Raw genomic sequence first — 21,867 nt, forward strand, 5'->3', positions numbered from 1 at the left:
CAGTTCACTAGAGTCATGGTATAACCTCACAGTATACCACCAGTGTTATAACAAGGGCAGCCAAGAAGGAGATGGACAAGACCTCCCAAAGAACACAAACTAGAAAGACTTACTTGCATGACCTACTGCAGACAAGTGGAAGCTCTTCAAACCAAAAATACTCTTCTCCAAGTTCAAGGCTTCAACAGCAATCATGCAATTTTAAAAACAACAACACCAAACTCTTCTCTGCACTCCTAAATAATTATAAGAAAAAACAAAAACTGTTGCGTTCAGTCCCTAGCTGATACCAGTTGCAAAAGCTGCCTCTAAAAATAACTATGCTAATTGGCAACAGTAAACACACCAGTGGGTACATCAAGGTAAAGAGCAGATGATGAGCGCGCACTGTTGAGGGATACCTGCGCAAGCCATTAAACAAGCCCAATAATCCAATTGCAGGTGCCTAATTACATTAGCTGAGGACACAATGACAAACAGAACATGCAGCCAGCTTCTCCTGGCCGTTTCCAGACTTCCCATTTTGGGGAAGTCATAGATGCCATAAGCTCAGTGGCGGAGCACACTTGCTTTGCACTCCATGCGCTGCCACATAGTGTTGGGAAGGGAGAATGTCTGAAAACTTGGAAAGCTGCCAATCGGTGTAGAGCAGAGGTAGGGAGCCTTTTTCAGTCCAAGGGCCGCACTCCATTCTGGGCAACCTCCTGTGGGCCACATTCCAATGTTGGTGGCACCAGAGGCAAAAGAGGGAGGATCTCCACGTGGCCACAACTGGACCTACGCCAGTCACAAAACGCGCCTGGCTAATTACGAGCACTGCCTACCTAATGAGCCACTTCTGGTTGCCATTTGTTGGACCCATCCGGGCTGCATTCACACCACAGTTTATTCCATTTCCCTGTCAATTAATACCCGCATTGCATTTTATCTTTCACCTGATGTAGAAGCCACTTCTGGAAAACAGGTGGAATATGGTTCACGTCCGTGTTACTTGATTCCAGGAAAAAAATTGCTTGCAGCCCCCTTACAACCCAGAAAATCGCATGGGTAAAGTGATGAAATTTGGGTAGAATTTCTTCCTGCAGTTTTCATGGGGGAACAGAAACACACATGTGTAGAAATGGTGTGGGAGCAGCAACATTGCCCAATGATGTTCACTGCTGTGTCACACCACAGCCACTGGTGTGAATGAAAGATAGCGTGACATGCTGGCACATCAGACAAAAAGCCACAGTTCCACAATGTAACAGGTGCTGCTGAGTGAAAGGGGAATTAGAAAACAGGATAGAAGAGCTAGCATTAAAATCAGGAAAACTGAAATGCTATTCCTAATGTCCAAGTGCACCCTGAATGTTTAAATCGTAACTGGGCAGAACTAACCACAAAAAACTAGTGGCCACATGCTCTAATCAACACCACACACACGTGGCCGAACAGGAAGTCAGTTTCTGCTCACAACTAACCAAAATCTTTGCTCCGTAAAGGGGGGGGCAATGCTCTCATTCTGTCACGTATGTATGCATCGTGGCATGCTATTCACAGCTAGATAAAAGCAAACAGCAAATTAAAAATCCTTGCTCAAGGTTATGGCAGAAAGGCAGACAAGAGAATCAAAAGAGAAAAGTGTTAATTAACTTTCTGTTCTCCTTTTCTCAAGGCAGATGTGGGCAATTTGGACCGGAAAAAGCTACAGCTCAAGTTTTTGCTATCCCATTCACGTACATCTTGCCCCAACATTGCCCAAGGGAGTGGAAGGATGCTCTGCCACTAACCACAAAACAAAGGAGCACCACCCTGGCACCACCCATTAGCCAAAAAATGAGCATCAGAAGGATGGCCAAGTAGTTCTTAAAACACCTTTCTACACTGACAGCTGGCATCCTGAGGGTTTCAAAAATAATCAGAAACCATGCTACTCCATTTGCAACTATTTCTCTGCCACCACTGTGACTTGTCTCAATTGCCTGCTATTTGCATTAATAGGAAGTTTGCTTCTGCGAAGGAGGCGGTGGGCAGGTCCAAAGGCCTTTGGCAGTCTCCCCAAGCCACATACATCCAGCACCCCTGCTTTGCACCCCAAGTGTTTCCTCCTGGCTCAAATGGGTCCTTAAACTCTGAGAATGCCTCCTGCCCATTCACACAAAGGACAGAGAAGGGTATGTTTGAGCATGTGTAGAAACTAGCCTACTATGCAAAATTCACATCTTTCCTCCACTCACTTTTGCCCCAGAAAGGCATCACCCTGCACTCGGTTCGATGAGAAGTCGTCACCACTGGAACTCTTGTGTTATCAGCTCACCATTTCCTCCCCCCACCCCCGCCCACTGCCTCCACAATTTTTATTAAATGGATGTTGATACAAAGCAATTATTGGACTAACCTCCTTTTATTCCTCTTTGTTATTAGTCACTGCACAAAGTAATTGGAAAGCGCAGGCAAAATCCTGAGCTCCTCTTTATACATTTGAACTTTCCCCCCCTTTGGGTCCCCCCTCCCTCTTTGCGCCATGATTTCCTTTTATGTCTCTTTCAATAATCATATAATTATACAATTCCTAAAGTACATGCTGGCAACACTTCAGGGGATTTTAATCATTACAGGTGACAAGGTTCTTCTCTTACATTACGTGCGAGAGGATTAACGTCCACTGCATTCCCTTATACAAGCTTCTCGGCCACCTCCAGGCAACCCCCCTAGAAGCTACAGATTTCCAAAGATTGAACTGAAAGACCCAACGACTTTTAACAAATGTTCAAAACAGCCCCAGAATGAAATGCCATGAACCTGAATCGGAATGGGAAGGTTAAAAAGGGGAAAAAATTAAGTGGCCCATCATCTCCAAGACACAATGTCCCAACTATTTTTAATGGATTTCAACAGCCTTTATTTAATTTTACAAATCTGACAGAAAACGCCAGGAAACTCACAACGCTGCAATTATATTTCTTCCAATGGCTGTGAGTTATTAACAGGCTGTCAAAACACCATAATTATTTCATACCAAGTCTGACTGATTCCATAAGCCATCTCTTTGACTCTGTAGCATCTTTCAATCTTCCCCTTCAATTACCATGGTGGTGGGCATGTGCTTTGGACAAGGCTGGGGAGGGGGTGGCTATTTAAAGGGTGTTTGCCTTCCCCTATTAGGCATTCAGACTAAAGCCACAGTCGATTCCCAAGTCAAAGACACCACATTAGCCAAGGCTTAGCTGTCTGCCTTCAAAGGCACCAACAGCTGAAGAAAGTAAAGGGTCTTATTTTAGCTCATCATTTTTATAAGAAGGGGGGGGGGAGGGCAAAGATAGAACTACTCAAGCTTTAACAAATAGCTGGGTGAGAATGGAACTTCTATGCCCTCTAAGAAATCAGGAGAAGGGAGACCACCGTGTCTCCATATCAGAAAGGGCCCAGTAGAAGTGGCCATAACAATTCCATTTTCAGAAGCAGACGTTAGATTATAGGCATAAGGATAGCACTGGGCTGTCTACATTTTTTTTTAAAGCAAAGTAAAGCCCTTGAGACTTCCAGCTTTGGGACAGAACAATGGGCATGAGCCCAATGGGATCAATGTTCACAACTCAAATGTGCAGTTATTGTGCAAGCAGGGCTGCAATACTCTGTTCCCATGCATGCATGCATATATACATAGATACACACACACACACACACAGTGCAAAGTGGGAATATTCCTGAAAAAATAGTCTCATCCTTTATATATCCAGCCAATCACTGTTCTGCAGGAGAGGGTAACATGCAGGGGCCAACTTCCAATAAAGACCAATGTGCACAATGTCAGAAGCGGACCATTAGTGTGATGGTAGCTACCTTTTGGAACATTACATGCAGGAATATAACAAGCTGGCTTACTCAGAGTCAGACCATTGGTCCATCTACCTCATCTTGCCACAGCTCTCCAGGATTTCAGGCAGGGAATCTCTCCTAGTTCCACCTTCGGATGCTGGAAATTGAACTGAGACATTCTGCATGTAAAGCAAATCCCCAAGCTTTACGGTAAATTCCTGTTTCGCAGCCAGCATCTCTGGAAATCATTGCGATCCCCACCATAACACATGGGTAGGCAAACTAAGGCCCGGGGGCCGGATCCAGCCCAATCGCCTTCTAAATCTGGCCCGTGGACAGTTGGGGAATCAGCGTGTTTTTACATGAGTAGAATGTGTGCTTTTATTTAAAATGCATTTCTGGGTTATTTGTGGGGCATAGGAATTTGTTCATATTTTTTTTCAAAATATAGTCCGGCCCCCCACAGGGTCTGAGGGACAGTGGACCGGCCCCCTGCTGAAAAAGTTTGCTGACCCCTGTTCTAAAGTTGCAACCTCACCAATGCAACTTTTACTCTAGCCAAGCCCATTTCCATTTGATTGTCTCAAACCAAGTCCTGGTAAACCACACTGTTCAAAAAGCTCTGCTTAAGTGCACTGCAATTTGCATGTTTCCTTCCTCTCCTCAAAACACAACCCCCCCCCCAAAAAAGGAGTGATGCTGAGCTTGTGTTTTGAAGCTTTAAAATGTAGTGTTGTGCTATTCCAATCATCCCTGCCCAGTGGCCATGCTGGTTATAGTTGATTGGAACTGGAGTCCAACAAAATTGGCAAAGCCACAGATTTCTCATCCCTGCTATAAATAGAGACTGGTGAGCAAAAAACACACTTTGATTCACAGGTCATGGTTTGTCTGGACCAAGGCAAACCATGAGTCAGAGTTTGAAGCAACACAAGCCAAACCACAGTTTAGCCCTGGGTAGAGTGGACAGCAGCAGGACAAGGGAACAAGTACAATGGCCATGACCTTCTCTCCAAACACTTGCTTGAGAAACCATGGCTTAGCATTACATGCAAGCTGGGTCGCAGTTGCAAAAATAGCATCTAGATCTTTTATAAACATCCAGGAGAGAAGTCTGATTTTAACAATAGCCTAGAATAACTTTGCCAGAGAGACAGAGAGAAAATGAACTGTAAGTGTGGATTGCAAGTCTGATCACTGAATATTTTTTTTGTTTGTGTTTAAGACAATGATCTGGTGTTCTCCCAAGAGATAGACTGTTTCCAGTCAACCAGTGTTCTGGCTCATTCTGTGCAAGGAGGCACTGCTAAAAATGTTCTCATGTTCTGCTACTAAAAGAAAAAGAAAGAAAACAGTTCCACTACAAGAACCATTTCACCTAGATAAAAAAACTCATTTATACATTAGACTATGATAAACTAGGAACATTAACATGCAGTTACAAGGGGGAACAGGTGTTACTGACCACAGAACACTGAGGCATGGGCTGTGCCTATGGTGTTAAAGAATTTTTAAAATAAGACTTCATTGCTCACCAGCAATGTACAAACATATACCAACACATTTATACAGCACAAGCAATGTAGCAAATCATGAACATGACCCTTTGGAAGATTAAACAGGGAAGCACGCTGCTTAAAGATCATGGTAAAGAATAATCGACAACTGAGAAACAGCAATGGTGTGTTTTTTTTGCCATTGGCATTCAAATGTAATTTATAGTGACTTAAGATTTGTGCCCAAGTCTGGCACTATTACAATTGGGACACAGCACAAAATGGGAACAGGGTGGACTGACAGCAGGAATTCAAGAGACGCATGCAATCATGCTTGCTTGCAGCTGAGGGCCAGTACTCAAAGAGGTTCCCTTCAGGGAATGACAGAAGGGAAGGCTGTCTTGGACAGGTTTGTTAATGAAGGAACACAGGAGATTAGAGTGAATTCTTAGCAACATATAGTAGTATAGGAGCATCACAAAAGTGGTCCAAAATCTTTTCCCAGCACCTGCTACTTTAGCCCTTAAAAAACCCAAAACCATACAATACTGTAACCAACATACACTTACAGGCAGTGTTAGAAACTCAGATATATAAGCTAGGTGCCAAATGGCTCCTTAAACCAGGGTTACAATCACCAAAACAGAATACCTGGTTGCCATTTGGGGACCACACAGCTCTTATTTTTCAATACGACTTTTTGGTTCCTGAAATTCATTTTGGTTGTGCAGATAAAATATAACATACAGAATTCTACAGGATGTGTTGTTAGTGTGTGAAAACAGTCAAGATCCTAGGATCCCTAAGCATGCACCTCCAGATGGTAGTGACATCAGGCACCATCCTGGCACCTGGGCATCTTCACTTGGTTGCAATTGGCTGATACCCATGTGCAAAAAGTGTCTGGCACCTGGTGAATTTTGAACGCCGCTTACAGGATGTTGTGACTTCTCACTTAAATGTAGTGCATAGGACAATACATAAAATGCGTAAGATCTAAGAACATTAAGAGCAGCATGTTGGATCAGGCAAATGGCCTATGCAGTGCAGCGCCAGACAACCAGATCCCTGCAGGAACCATTGACTCACAGCCACGGACAGGATTCTCCTCCATGAAATGGTCTGATCCTCTTTTGGAGCCATCCAAGTTGGTGGCCAAAGCTGCTTTCTGTGCGAGCAAGTTACATAAATTTAACTATGCACTGTGCAAAGAAGTCCTTTCTTTTATCTGCCCCAAATCTTTCAACCTGCAGATTCATTGGATGTCTGCCAAGTTCTCATGTTGGGAGTGAGAAAAACTTCCATACACCTTTCTCCATGCCATGTATAATTTTAGGAACCTGTCTCACATCACTTCTTACTCTCCTTTTGCCTAAACCAGAAAGTCCTGAAAGCCACATTTTTATCTCTTATAAAGTCATGAAGCAGTCCCAGACAGCCTAAACCAGTGTTCCCCAAACTTGGGTCTCCAGTTGCTTCTGGACTACAACTCCCTTAGCTAGCAGGACCAGTGGTCATGGATGGTGGGAATTGTAGTTCAAAAATAGCTGGAGAACCAAACACTGGCCTAAACACTAGTACACTGAAAAAAGAAGAGGAGAACAGGAGAACCACACTGCCAGTCAAGGTGGACAATACTGAGCTAGATAGACCAATGTCAGCTTGCTATGTTCCTATGCTATGTTCTCCAAATTATGGCAGCTTGCTATGTTCCTATGCTATGTTCTCCACACTACCCCATGAATCTACATATCGGTGCAACCTCCAAAGAAGACTTGGCAAGCCTCTCACTAGGAAGCAATTGTTACTTGTTCCCAGTCCAGCTGCCAATGGAATTGTCTCTCTCTCAAGTGTGCACACAACTGGGCAAGCACAGCCAAGAATACTAAGCGAAACTCAGAAGCAGATTCTTCACCATCCTAATTATGAATAGTTAAAGTGACTGAATTTAAAACTGAGCCAACTTTATCCTTTTTTTTCCGTAGGCTTCTCTGAACAAGCCACAATATACTGCAGTATTCAGCAGGGGCCATTATCGCAATTATATCTCTTTAGTAGTACACCAGGAAGACTCATCAAGTTTTCAGCAGCCAGTCAGTAGAACAAACAAGGAGGGCTTATAAAAATTAACTAGCAAAAAAGTCCGTCATTTTGAAGAACAGGGTCACACATTTATGTATTCTTGCAGACAAAGCACACCGTTACCAAACTATGGAATCTGGAGCCACAAGATGTGAGGGTCACCATTCTAGTTGTCCTTGCAGAGATTAGAGGAATTCATGGGGAATGACAAAGCTATCCGTCACTACAGGTCATGACAACTGTACCCTACCTCCAATATCAGAGACTTTTGGAAATTAGTTGCTAGGGAACAACACAAGACTTATTGCCGTTGTGCCCTGCCTACAGACTTCCCATAGGCATCTGATTGGCCACCATGGGAGACAGGATGCTCGACTGGAGAAGTCTCCCATCAGATCCTCCAGGGCTCTTGTACCCTTTTCATTGAACACATAGCACCTACGGATTACCTGTCAGTAAGGACCAAGCCACTGAGTGTCGCTGGTAAGATGGGGCAACGTTCACCTGCACGTTCAACAGTGCCCACAAGGCCATGTTCAAGTTCTTAATCGCCCACATCAAGGCATGAAGGGAAGAGGTGCACCTCTTTTGTTTTTAAGTTGTAATCATTCAACCTGTTTTTATTATTGCTTGTAAGCCGCTCTGAGCCCGGCCTTGGCTGGGGTATAAATAAAATTATTATTATTATTATTATTATTATTATGTAAACCTCACTAGGACCTCACAGCTCCCCATTTAAAAAGCCTTGCCCTCGTCACCTGCATAGCCCCAACGTGGGCTCCATTCCTTGATCGTGTTATGAGTGTGACAGGGTACTAGAAGCTGACTCTTTCGATGGAGACTTCAGAGCTGTGATAGGAAACATCAATCCCTGGGGCCAAATGTGTTCCTCTAGGCTTTTTTTGGCTATGTGTACTCTTACTGGGCTTTCTTTGCAACACCCCCCACAACTGTTTTTGCATGGCTGGAATGTGTCACTGGACTCCAACAATGCTTCTTGCCTGCCATGATAGGAAGCTAGAAAGGAATGTGTGACAGCATCAGGAGTTTTCCAGGGTGATGCGTATGTTTCAAGGAATGGAATAAAGGCAGTGCTCACATCACTGGGCAACCTCCCCTTCTAGCTATAGGGTAAGTAGCAATTAACATACATCTTGACAGTGCCCTGCAACTAGCACTATCTGTGTAACACAGAGGCTCTTCGCTATGGAAGAGTTACACTTCATTACAACGTTAAAAAAAAAGACTCCTGTTCAATGGCTCACTCTCATGTAACAATGTCCATTGATATTTGCTGTATTCAGGCCATAAGAGGAGGTCTTGCTGATGAGATATAGATTCCCAATACGGGAAGCCGGCCTTGATCCTTACTCATTACTAACTCCCTGAATAATTAGATTTGCACTAAGCCCATTTTCCACCACTGGGACTTGCAGTGGTCCAGCAGCTAGTCCTGCCAGAGTCACCTCAGGAAGTTGTTTTCGACAAAGTCATGGGGTCCCACCTACCCAGACTAACAAGAGACTCTCTAGGGTTTCAGGCAATGCAGTCTTTTCCCCAGCCCTAGCTGGAGAAGGCAAGGATTGAATCTTGCACTGTCAAGCATGTGAACCAGATGTTCTACCACTAAGCTGAAGCCTTGCATTAGCAAGGGGTTGCCCACCTCTGGTGCGCCAAATGCCTCCTTAAATCAAGCTTACAGTCACCAAAACAGAATATGTAGTTGCCATTTTGGGGCAAAACTGCTCTAAGATCTGAGTTTTCAAATGGATGGACTGACTGTGACTGATTCTCAGTTAAACATCTGGCTAGCTTAGATGACAACCTTGAGCTAGGTTAAGAGCTTTGAGAACTTAAAGTAGAAAAGTCACTTGATCCAGGGACAGTCCACATTTATATTGGCCTATTCCGACCTCTTTTTCTTAATGGTGACATGGACCGTCCATAATGCAAGAATATTCTTCACAACTGTGAATAGGGCAGTGAGGCAGGGTAAATGAAGGCAAGCTACAACAATTAACTATAAGGTTGTTCACTGCTCCTGCTGCACAGAAAAAGCATTTTGGTTCCTGACATTCATTCTGATTGTGCAGATAAAATACAACGGATAGAATTCTACAGGATGGGTTGTTCGTGTGCAAAAACAGTCCAGATCCAATAATTCCCAGGCATGCACCTCCAGATGGTAGAGATGTCAGGCACCTTCCTAGTGCCCAGGCATCTTCACTTGGTTGCAAGTACTGGACAGCCAGGTGCAAAATGCGACTGGTGCCTGGCTAATTTAGAACACTGTGCCACCTTTAGAAGCGGCTTGCTGCAAAGGTCTGCGGTCAGGCTCTGCTCCAACTTCTTATGCCCACTGGGGCTGACAGGAGGCAGCAAACAGCAGCAATCATGAGGGACAGAGTTAACTCAATGGCTGCAGCGATGGAGTGGTGAGTGTATTGTGGGTGGCAATACTAGATCAGCTGGCTTAGCAGATAGGAGCAGAGCCACAGAAGAATGCATGAAACGTGCACAGAAATATTTCCGTGAAAACTGAAACCCAGTGACACAAAGCTTCCCAGGTTGCCATGTTACCAGTGGCCCCAAGGACTAGAACATGTGTTTTGCATGCAGAAGATACCAGGGGCAATTCCTGGCATCAGCAGAGAGCGCTGGGAAGGGCACAGATGGTAGGACTGGCCAACCAACTGCCCTCCAGATGATGCTGGATTACAGCAGCCACTGCCAGTCAAATTTAGTCAATACTGATCTAGATGGACTTGGTATGAGGCAGCTTCAACAGATCACGGGTTCTGCAAACATTCCAAGAGAACAAGGAAAGCACATGCTGCTTTGGAGGTCACCTTGAGTGTAGGATACATGTTTTTAAATACCTACAGGCCTATGCTGCCCTACCCAATGGGTTTGCCATTAAAACTGGGTGAAATTCTGTTCTTCAAGAGCACGTTTCTATTATTTTTTCTTCCCAACAAGCTTCTCTTCTTTGGGAAGTGAAGCACAAGATAATTGATAATTGAACTCTAAGTTGAAGAAATAAACAAAAGGGCCTTAGAATTGGGCTCATGCAGGTTCACTGCATGTTTCCCTGTACTGATCTTTCCCGGCTGCCATAAAGAAACAGGACAGGCTCTAGATTAAGTAGCGGGATACTTAGCACTAGCGCTGAATTGCATCCCAAGCACCCTCAGGCCCCATCTGCACTTTGCATTCACAGCAATATTGTACCACTAAGCAAATGTGGCCTTCTCCGCAAAATTATGGGAACTGTAGTCTGCTGAAGGAGCTCAGAGCTGTCAGAAGACACCAGTTCCCCTCAAAAACAGCTAAAACTCCCAGATGTCCCTGGGCAGAGAGAGGGACTGTCTATCAAAGTATTCTGAATACCATAGAACTCAAAGTTTTCTGGGAGGAATAGATGTCTTCCAACAACTCTGAGCACCCTTAACAAACTACAGCTCCCATAAATCTCTGGGGGAAGCCACAATGCAGATAAAGGTGCTAGTCATAGCAACCAGGTTGTGTACCATGAGACAACTGCTAGCAGGCCACAAGCCATGAATAAATGCCATATTGAAACCAGCACCCCCATGCAGTAAGGAGGTCACCCACTGCATCTCTGAGCGAGTTAATGTTCATTCTGTGCATCTTCCAGTCATGGAATATGCCTACCCAGTGACTCACAGAGGTTAGGAAAATAAAATAGGCATCCCGTTTGTAATTTAGGCACTTTACTGAGGCTCAACAAACACCTGTTTAGCCAACAGCAGCATGTGCTACTGAAGGAGCAGCAAATTCACCTTGAAAATGTTTATTACGATTGTAAGACTTCCCTCCAAATCGAATTCAGTAGCAGTGAGTGGCATCAGAGGTGAGGTAGCTAATCTCTTCTGGACTGAGGGACGCATTGACTCAAGTTCAACTCCTGGGAGTGACCGTTCAGTGTCACACACACACAAACACAAATATTAGGGTGTCTTGTGGCCCAAACTAAATTTCTTGCAAGGAGATATGGCTCATGGGTTAGCCAACCCTGGATTAAAGCGTTGAATGAAGACTGAAAAGCTCCGTGATCATATAACCTTCATGATGCTTGCTCCTTCTCTCTGCTAAATTTTGCGGGGGTTTTGAGAAAATAAAACTGGGAATGGGGGGCACCACTATTCTAGACCTATCTCCAATGGACAATGCTTCTTCCATGGCTATTTTTCTTTCCTATTCTATTTCCCAAGTCTGTATCTTGGAACCTTAGCTACAAGCTGGGAGAGAAAAGTACAGTAGTTCTGACTCTTGGGGCTCTCCTCCACTCTGACACACAGCTTCCCCAAATCAGGGGCGGTGGGTCTCGTTTTGCCACCCGAGACTAAATGAGAAACAGCCGCCCTGCCCTGCTACCAAAGTCTCCCTTACCTGGGCTGCATGGCGAAGCAGCACTGGCAACATCTCCCAGGACTCTTGTGATCTCTCACTGGAAACCACTGCTGCTTGAGACAGCTGGCCGGCCCTGCCTCAAATCATAGGCCACAGCATTGCAGGCACCCTGTTCCATTTTTATTTTTAATTTATGTGGTGGTCATTTCTGCCAAACACCCTGGCTGTACGAAGACACCACTGCGTGGATCCCACAGACAACCTGATCACCCAAAGCAGAGGAGACAGGAAACACTCGGTCAGAAGGAGAAAGCTGTTTGCACAAGGGCCTGTGGTCAAATCACAAGGCACGCACACACACAAACCCTCCCCCCGACTTAATTGTAACAAAAACAATCCGGAGCTTTGTTAAAATGTGCTGAGTTGACTGCAAGAGACCACCGTACAAAGCTATACCAGTTCCACAGCTCTCTTACTGCTTTCCCTTCCAACATCCAATTAATTATTCTGACAAGCTTCCTTTTTTTAGTGCTATTTTTACACTTTTGGAGGGGAGAGGCAGAACCGCCATGATTGCACCTAGTCTAAGTTATGAGAATGGCTGTGAGGCCGGTTGCAATAATTCAGAAAGAGGTCTGCCTTGTTGGCGTGGCGGAAAACTTTGTATTCCTGCTAAGCTTAGGCCATGTAGCCTGATGGATTCTGCTGTAAAGCTAGAGGAAGTCTTATCACCAAAAGCAGTACCAAAAATGTACTGCCTGAATCATTTTTTTGTAGCTCTTAAATTTTACATACCAACACTCACTCGGTAATCTCTGATACAGATGTTGAAGATGTTGCCCCCAAGGCAAACTGGCATACGATCTAGTTAAGGTGCACACAACCCTATTGCTAGTCATTCAAATGCAGCAATTCAAAATGGCTACTTAAGTTTACACATAGCCCAGGAGGCTACTTCTTCATTTAAAAGCAAGTCCCTGGAGCAAATCCTCAGTGTTCACTCCTCCCACTGCCGTTAACTGTTCTTTTCTGCAAGTTTCCCCTCTATAATTTAATTCCTTTCCCACAGACTCTGCAAGCAAGCTCTCTCTCTCGGTTTTTGACAAGTTTCTTAGTCCCAGTGCCTAGAATCTTCACTGCAAAGTGGAAATCCCAGAGGATAGCTTTTTCCCAAGGCACCAAACACTATAAAACTGCATTTTGTCCAACCAGCTCTGACATGATCACTGTTATTTGGGAGGATAATTACTTTCATGGTGTGAGGAACATATATTTAGAATGAACAAGTTCAGGTCTTGCCATTCCCATCTTTTAGAAGAGATGATCACTGATGAATGTCAGGTAGGCACACACAGGTGTGCAGAAGCCAGTTAAAGTTAGCTGTATGAAACTCCATTCACTCAAAACTCCTTCTTTGCAGGTATGTATGTGATATGCATGTCCATGTCTCTAGAATGGCCCCCTCTCCCCAATTACTTGTATGCTGAGCAGTTGTCTAAGCATTCACACATGCACGGCCAAACTGCCAGGACCTTACACAAATTAAAGGTTTTAAGGCTGCAGTCTTTGAGTGGGATGAACTGTGTTGCAATGTAGTGAACCAAGACTTAAGATTGCACTTTGATTCTGGTTCCTAATTGTCTAATCACCTCTGTTGGTTGAAAGCACCGGGAGGGAAGGATAAATTCTGTAAACTCCCAAGGAAGCCTACACCCAAGGAAGCCTGAGAAAATTATAAGACTCTGGATTTCTCAAATCTGCTAGGGTGAATAGCTGTGTGAAAAGGAATGCACACAACACCGTACTTTCAAGAACATTAAAGGTTACTGTGGTAACTTTGCAGAGACAAGGGAAATTCCCAATACTGTACTTGAGATAAAATAGAACGTACCTTCCATCCTTACAACACCACAAATATCCATCTCAACACACACATACAGAGCAATTTAGAACTTACAGAGGGGAAACCCAAGCCATACAGCTCCTCTGTTTTCCTAATCGCTGGTTCTTAGAAGCAAACTTTAAAAAGTGGTGCACAGAAACAAGATTAGAACACAGCACGAAAGACTGCCATGTGCACAGCCATTCAAGCTCAGCTGCCAAAGAAAATTATGACACGAACTCATGAACATGGGGAAGACCCACTTAAAAAGGAGTGCTGGAGACTTCAGCTTTTCTGCTCTGTCTACAAGTATTCATTATCAAGAGTTTAGGAAGTTGCCTTATTATACCAAAGGAGGGTCTTTATCCACTTAGGCTAATGTTGTCTACTCTGGCCAGCAGCAGCTCTCCATGGGTCCCAGGCAGGGAGTGAGAGGCCTTTTCACTCACCAGCAGATTGGAGACACTTTAGCTGGAGATGCCAAGGATTGGAATGGGGACCTCCCCACACACAAACACAGTGGTCCATTTCTCAACTTTCTTTGGAGTCTAAACTTTTGTGTACGTACGTATTTGCTTTTGACCTGCACACCAAAATAAATCATGCATCCTATATAAAATGGACCGCAGGCCCATAATGCGAATGCAATAAATTTACTAGTCTCTAAGGTGGAACAAGGCTTGCTTATTGCTGAGAAACGTGGCTAACTTTTTTTGCTAAGAGGGATAGCAGGAAAACATCTCTACATTGTCAATATGAGCCCCACCAAGTCTCTCTTTTTTTAAGAAACAAAATTGTGGACTATGACGTAAATTGGGCATATGTTAGCTTAAGAGATTTTGGTCTTGGTAATCCCCTTTACTAATGTTAACATCAGAAGCCTGGCTGGCAATTCCCACACTCAGAAGCACCAATCGCTCCTTGGTAAGGAAAAACCCACTGGTGTGTCCCTGGTGATTTTTGCTTTGCTTTGTTACTGGAATTTTAAAAGACGAAGAAAACCTACGCACATCTTACACAAACACAGATTGCCACTTTGGCTTCTGAAAGCACCTTGAGTACGGCAGACACTCTTCCCCCGCTCAACACATGAAAGGAAACAAGCGAATTCTGCTTATCCTATTTATTCTGATGAGCCAATTAAAAACCCAAGATGCTGCAAGTGAAGGTGCTCTCTTGAATGTTGATAGAGGTGAGCTGCAAGCACACAGTGCTCACAAAGCCACTGTCGTGTGGATTAAGAGGGTCACTTCCACACCAGGCTACTTGCCCACCCACACAAATTTCCCAGTTTCTGCACAACCCATGAACCACTCTGCCACGGTGCAGGGAAATGTTTCCACGCTTATCATACCTAGCAAATATTGCTTATTTATTATTCTTAATGATATCCATCAGTCACGTTTTTGCATTCAAGCGTGCCTAAGACTACTTGCACAGTAAAAACGAAACCAAGGCATTAAAATCAGATTTTTTTTAAAAAGCAGCAAACAATAACTAAAAGACTAAAAGGGACAAGAGCCCATACAACCCAAAGGTTGAGCACAATTAAGGGCTGCCGACATATCGAGATCCCCTCCCAATTAAAAACCAATGAGCCAGGGAAAATGGGAGCCACCACTGAAGAAGCCCACTCTCGTGTTAACAACAACAACAACAACTTTATTATTTGTATCCTGCTCAACTGACTGGGTTGACACCCTCCACAGCTCCTTTTGGAGAGAACACACAAAGGAGGTGCCCAGGTTGGTTCATACATTATGAGGCAGACTTTAAGGCAAAGATGTTATACTGCTTGCATTTTTATCCCACTATTCTGCCAAAGATGTCAGGGAACCACACAAGGCCATGCCCCATTTTATCTTCACAACCTTGCAAGGTAGGGTAGGCTGAGAAAAAGTGACTGGGTCCAAGGTCACCCTGTGGCTCCAGGGAACAGAATGAGGTCTAGGTCTGGGCTGTGCTTGGAAGGGCACCTATCTGGCAACACTGACATATATCAACTTGAATTCCATGGCAGGAAGTGAGTGAGTTAAATACATAAACAAATGGCCATGGGGAGATTGGAACCTACATCCACCCAGCCCCAGTTGGAACCCATAACCACACCAGAGGTGTGTGTCTGCATGCAAGTGAAGCAGACTAGGTGTGCTAGCACACAATAACATTAGCTGAATCACTAACACAACTTCGACCTTTGAACTCAGCGGGACATCTTTATGCAAACTGCTCTGTAAGAGTCGATGCTTTCATCTTTAAAATGGGAATAATAACTATCCTAACGTTGAAACACTAAACAGAAGCAGCATCTACATAGAGCAGGGGTAGGCAGCCTAAGGCCCGTGGGCCGGATGCGGCCCAATCGCCTTCTCAATCTGGCCTGTGGGCGGACCAGGAATCAGCGTGTTTTTACATGAGTAGAATGTGTCCTTTTATTTAAAATGCATCTCTGGGTTATTTGTGGGGCATAGGAATTCGTTCATTTCCCCCCCAAACTATAGTCTAGCCCACCACATGGTATGAGGGACAGCGGACCGGCCCACGCTGAAGAAGGTTGCTGACCCCTGACATAGAGAAACTGCCACCAAGGGATTACGTCATTGGGCAAAATGATTCTGTGTTGGCAGGAACTTTTTTTTCTTACTTGCCAATTGCAAGAGCATCACTCTCTAGTCAAAAGTCACAGGATGAATAGTTAGCATACTTTGTGTGGTGCTACAGAACCTCCCCATACATTACTTTGGTCCCTGGACAAGTCTGAAAGTGTGGCAGCCCTGCTTTAAACTGAACAGATCTGGTCCAGATGAGACACCAATTAGTAGCCCTCAATACAGTCCACCAGGGAAGGAATGCCTAAAATGAAATAAGACTTCAACCAAAATGAAGATGTTCACTCTTGCTCCAGGTTAAAGGAAGGCTGATGAAGGAGCAGAGAGAACAGGCGTGGACTAAAAGGATTCAAAGATTAAACACCCAAGAGACAAGGTGGCTTGTGCAGACACCAAAATTTGTCCTCCCCAGTCCAAAGCCCCTCCATCACACTAGCTAAAAAGGAATCATGAAGTTGCTTGTCTTTACAGTGGGGTGTTTTATCTAGGTCACTACCTTATGACAGTCTTGCTAGAAAGGCCTAAATGGTACTAGTTCATCTACACGCATTAGCCATTTTGAAAGAAAAAACCAACTCTCTCAGTTTTCAACCACCACCACCAGAGCTTCCAGATCCAGTCACCTGGAAGAGCTACCTAGCATCTACAGATGACCATATGGCGAAGCAGTTCTGGAAGCCTGTTTTATGGCTTTTCTCCTTGTACTTCACAGAGAATCATTAGAGGGAATCTTTCCCCCTGTTTTGGGTCCCCTACCCCCACAAGCAAGGCCACCAGTATTCCAGCTATTCATGATTGACAGATGGAAACTATTTTCCATGGCTTCCTTCTGCATTTGTATGTTTCTCCTCTGGAGCAAGCAAAGGCATATTTACCATCACTGTAACATAGTAAAAAAAAAAAAAAGGTTTTAATGAAGCAACCATCAAGACATACTTCATCCCCCGAAGAGGTAACAAATTTGTCTATTCGTCAATGACAATTCTGAAGGCTCATTGGCTTTGAACTTCAGCGCCTGACAAGTTTCATGTCAATGCCCAGGAAAAAGTGAGAGACTTTAGCAGAAAACAGGTATAGCAAAAGGAAGGAAATGTGACAGAGGTAGGTATGAGGCCTGGGGCCACCACTAAGAAGGAAAGGCAACTGAATCACTCTCCAAAAAAAGTATTGGCTCCAGGTCTTGATGTACAATAAAACTTGCTTCTTCAAAGAATAATCTTTTACCAGATAATCTCATGCATGAACTTCACAATACTGTATAGCCTTTTCCTGCATTCATTAAATCTCCAATAATTTCAGATTTCAAACAAACAAAAAAGCCAAGGATTTAAAAACAAAAAAATGAAACACTTAAATGAGTCTGAAGCCATAGGATCTGCATTTTCTTTGAGACACCTCACAAGTAAGTAAAACTTGCTACAATAAATGAAACTCGTGTTCCAGAGAACGAGAGACAGTAGCCAGAAGACTCTGATGGAAGATGCAACCCATGGACTCCCACACATATTCACAGTGCATCGCTGAAAAAGTTTGGAGCCAACATGTTATATTCACTGATGAACAGTAAACCTGCCGACATCCAAACCAACTCTTCACTCCTGTGAATTAGTCAGGTACCCAACGTGAGTAAACATACCAGCCAACTTTTAATTTTTTAGAAAAGCATATTAAGAGTGGACAAAATGACTAACTTTAACAGGGTAACAACACACTTACCAGAAAGTCTCTTATCGCTTCAGACTTTCCCATCACATCAAGAGGACACACAAAAAACACCAAGAGACACCCAAAATCCCCTAGCTTGTCACAGTCTCGTTGAACACATTAAAATTTTCTCTGCTCTCTTTAACTTCACTCAGACAAAACAAGCAGTACTGGCACAGCAAACGTTTTTCACAATAAGTCAGACATGCAATTACTTTTTTTGCCAACTGATTAACACCAAGAAAATATAGCTCACCAGCAATTAGAAATCTATTTGATATCTGCAAGTCTTTAAAACATTTTTTTAAAATCAGAAACCAATTTATATTGTCTCGTAGAACATCTCCCCTTCCACCACTGTTCCCCATCCACACAAAATCAAAAACATTAACCATTTGGTTCTTACATTCTCCAGAGACACATCTGGGGGAAATGACAACACCAAACCAAAAAGATGGGAGATTTCAATTTCCAAAAAAGAAAATTACTTGGGCAGCAGTGCACACACATTTAAAGCAATTCGAAACACGCCTGGTGACACCCTGCCTCCAACATGCAAAAGGGAGAAGGCCACCCAAACAAACCGAGAACTTTTTGTACTTCTCCCCACAGACTCGCCAGCCAATTAGAATTCCAAACAAACATTGAAAACCAGCTCTGAGCAAACTCAAGTTGGTTTATCAGCTCAAATGGAAAGTAAAGCACAAGACCGCATGCCTTGGCCTACACATCAACTCAGGAGAAGCGGCCCCAACAAGTACACCCAGGATGCAGCCAGAGGCTCTGCGCTTTAGGACCACATCTGCACACCCCAAACAAGGCACAGGCATCCACACCCAACAAGCCTCTTGCCTTTTATTCCTCCAGGCTTGAATACTCATGGCTCATATGCCAGAAGTTAATTGATATTGGCAAGGAAGCAAAAAGGGGAGGGGGTGGATGGCTGGATCCAGCCAAACCCAACAGATACACCCCAAGCTCTTCCCACCCCCACCCCACCCCCAAATCCCTATAACATAAGCCCATGAAAAGAGAGCAACCCGTTCTGATCCTTACCTCCAAGGCTTCCATCGTGCTGAAGCTGGCGATCGCAAATCCATCAATTAAATCCTCTTCTTGAGAGCTGGATTCTCGCCTCCTCCGCCTCGGAGGTCTGGCGTTCCGGGCTGCAGAAGCCTGGCTCTTGGGATTTGGGCAATTTTGGCTCGTATTCTCCTTGCCCGGGCTGTGTTCTCTCTCGGATGCCGAGGAAGGGCTCTGATTCGGGCGGTCCCTGCCATTTGGATCCCTTCGCCTCACGCGGTCCCTTTGGGACCGAGATTTCCTGCTCTGTCTGATTTTCCCATCCATTTCCAAGAAGCAAAAACAAACACACACAAAAAAACCACCTCAAAAATTTATTTCAGATCGAAGTGTGGTGGGTCTTTTCTCTCTAAAATACCACCCTAATATAATCCAGCCTGTCTCTCTCTCTCTCTTTTTTTTTCTCTTCTCCTTCAGGCTTATAAAATCCAAAGGAAGGGGGCGGGAGGGGTAGAAGAGAGAAATGTAATCCAGCAGACCTCTGTGGAAAGGAAAGGGTGATCCGATGGAGGGCAGAGAAGGAAGAAGGGGGTGGGTGGGGGGGAATTAAAAGAGATCCAGAAGAAAAGAGAAATGTAAATCCAGACGAAGTGACCTTGACAAATCTCTTCCCCCTCCCTTGCAAAAATAAAATTAAAAATTAAAGAGAGGCAAGCCACGCAGCCAAACAGTGCAATTGATCTCCAGTTCGGATCTGGTGGGAGAGAGAAAGAGCCAAGCTTTACCCCCCGCACTCACACACACCCCGTCCAAAAAAATAAAAAATAAATATTTTAAAAAAAAAATCACCCCCCAAAAAACTGAAACACAAGAGACAAATCCAGGAGGTCGAATCCAGGCTTGGGAAAAGGAAAATAATAAATCCAGGACACCAGCAGAGCCGATGTGAAGAAACAGAAGCAGCGGTGGTGGTGGTGGTGGCAGTGGCGGCGGCGGCTGCTCCTCCGCGACGAACCCTCCCCCCTTCTCCTCCCCCCTCTTTTTTTTTTTAACTCCCTCCCGCCCCGGGGCAAGCAGCGCCCCGCCCCGGGTTCGAATCCTGCCGAGAGACGAAAATGGCAACAAGAGGGTTCCGGATCCCGCGCTCACGCGCGCGCCGCAACTTTGTTGCGAGGAAGGCGAAGAGAAATTCCCTGGCGCAGCCTCCGCCTCCTCCTCCTCTTCGGCGGCGGCGGCTGCTGCTGCTGCTGCTCCTCCTGCCGCCGCCCCCCTTCAGCTCGCCGCCCCCCTCCTCCTCCTCCTCCTGCTGCAGCCGGGCCCGGCTGCTCCCCTCCTTCCCCAACTTTCCCACCCGCGGCCGGCGAGCCTCTCCGCCCTGCCCGCCTCCCTAAGCCGGCCACCCTCCTCCTCCCTCCGCCGCCGCCGCCACCAGCAGCAGCAGCCGCCCTGCCCGCCTGCCTGCCTGCCTGCCTTGTCACCCGGAGAAGCTGCGCCTGCCTCTCCGCCGCCTCCTCCTCCTCCTCCTTCCCTCGCGCGCCCGCTTCTCTTTCTCTCTCAGGCTGCTGCGCCGCGGCGCCGGCTGCTGCTGCTGCTGCTGCTGCTCTCCCTCAAGCTTCTCCTGCTCGCATTCCGCCCCATTCTCATTCTCCCTCTCGCTCCTCTTTTTTTTTTTTTCCTCCTCTTCTTCTCCCCCCACCCACCCCACCCCACCTCCCGAGCAGGCTCAGGCTTTAAGCACCGCCCGGCCGGCCGCGCATGAGCAGGGCTGCCAGCTGCGCGTCATTCCCCGGCGCAGGCCCCGAGCCGGCGGCTTCTCTCTCCTTGCTCGCTCTCTGTGTGTGTGTGTGTGTGTCTCTCACGCGCGCGCGCGCTTCCCACTCGCACGCACGCACTCCCTCTCTCTCTTCAACCCGCTCCCCCCCCCCCCATCCTACTCCCCTCCGACAAACCTCCCGGGCTCTCGCTCTCTCGCTGACCTTACCAACTCCCCAAGGAGGGGAGGGGAGGGGAGGAAAGGTTAAGAGGACCCGCGTCAAAAGGCGGAGGGGGGGGGGACGTAAAAGAGAAATGGTAATTGTGGTGTGTGTGTGTGTGTGTGTGTGTGTGTGTGTGTCCCCAGGTTGGGGAAAGAGGGTGAAAAGAGGGGAGGGCAAGCGCGCGCGCGCACACACACACACACACACACACACACACACACACACAAAACCCACCCCTCTTGCCTTCAGCATTTCTGCATCCTCCCTGGTTGCAATCGTTTCTGTATCCAAAAGGGGAAGGCAAGCAAAATCGTGCAATTCCTGGAAATTGAACACCCCCCCCCCAAAAAAAGAAAACACGTTAGGAAAGGGGAAAGAATTAAGGAAAGTGTCAAGCTACACACACGCGCGCACACACACACTTTGAACCCCCTTTGCAATCTCTGTAGCTTCCTCGTGGCAATCATTTCCTTCATCTTGCAATTCTTGGAAGGATCCCAGGCTGCCATCAATTAACCGGAGAGTCTTAATCCCACTGAACTCAGAGGACAGTTATGTCATTTTAGACTTTTGCACTTGTGAGGGTCTTTACAGGGGAGGCGGACCCTGGACTTTTCATTTGCATCAATAGGTGTGTGGCCATTGAGAGGCCCTCCTACTTACTCTGCTGTGAGGGGCGGGGACAGCTTGGATTTCTGGCCCACCGTGTCCTGCCCTGAGGACACCACTGTCAGTGGAATCAGAATTGTAGAGCTGGAAGGGTTCCCAGGGGTCATCAAGTCCAGCCCCCTGTAATGCAGGAATCTCAACTCGTTCCCCATCCAATTTGAAACCATAACTGACACTGCTTAGCTTTGCAAATGTGCTACCAGTTTTATTGCTGCGGGAGCCAAGTAGATCTTACAGAATTGCAGGATGAG

At 45.7% G+C, this 21,867-nt stretch overlaps 1 protein-coding gene across 12 annotated transcripts in view; it reads right to left on the minus strand.

The window, feature by feature from the left end:
- FBRSL1 (fibrosin like 1) overlaps positions 1-19,499 on the minus strand; it is an 827,250-nt gene extending 807,751 nt beyond the window's left edge. For 5 of the 12 annotated variants that reach the window (XM_079956417.1, XM_079956424.1, XM_079956415.1 and 2 more), the window contains exon 1: positions 19,005-19,495. In XM_079956417.1, coding sequence (XP_079812543.1) covers positions 19,005-19,298 — 294 coding nt within the window. In that variant the 5' untranslated portion in view covers positions 19,299-19,495. Of the gene's footprint in view, positions 1-19,004 lie in introns of all 12 variants that reach the window. The other 7 variants (XM_079956419.1, XM_079956418.1, XM_079956422.1 and 4 more) reach the window with 3 other exon arrangements.
- Positions 19,500-21,867: the final 2,368 nt, after the last annotated feature.

This window comes from Podarcis cretensis, assembly GCF_951804945.1.
Source record: "Podarcis cretensis genome assembly, chromosome: 16".
NCBI classification, from domain to species: Eukaryota; Metazoa; Chordata; class Lepidosauria; order Squamata; family Lacertidae; genus Podarcis; species Podarcis cretensis.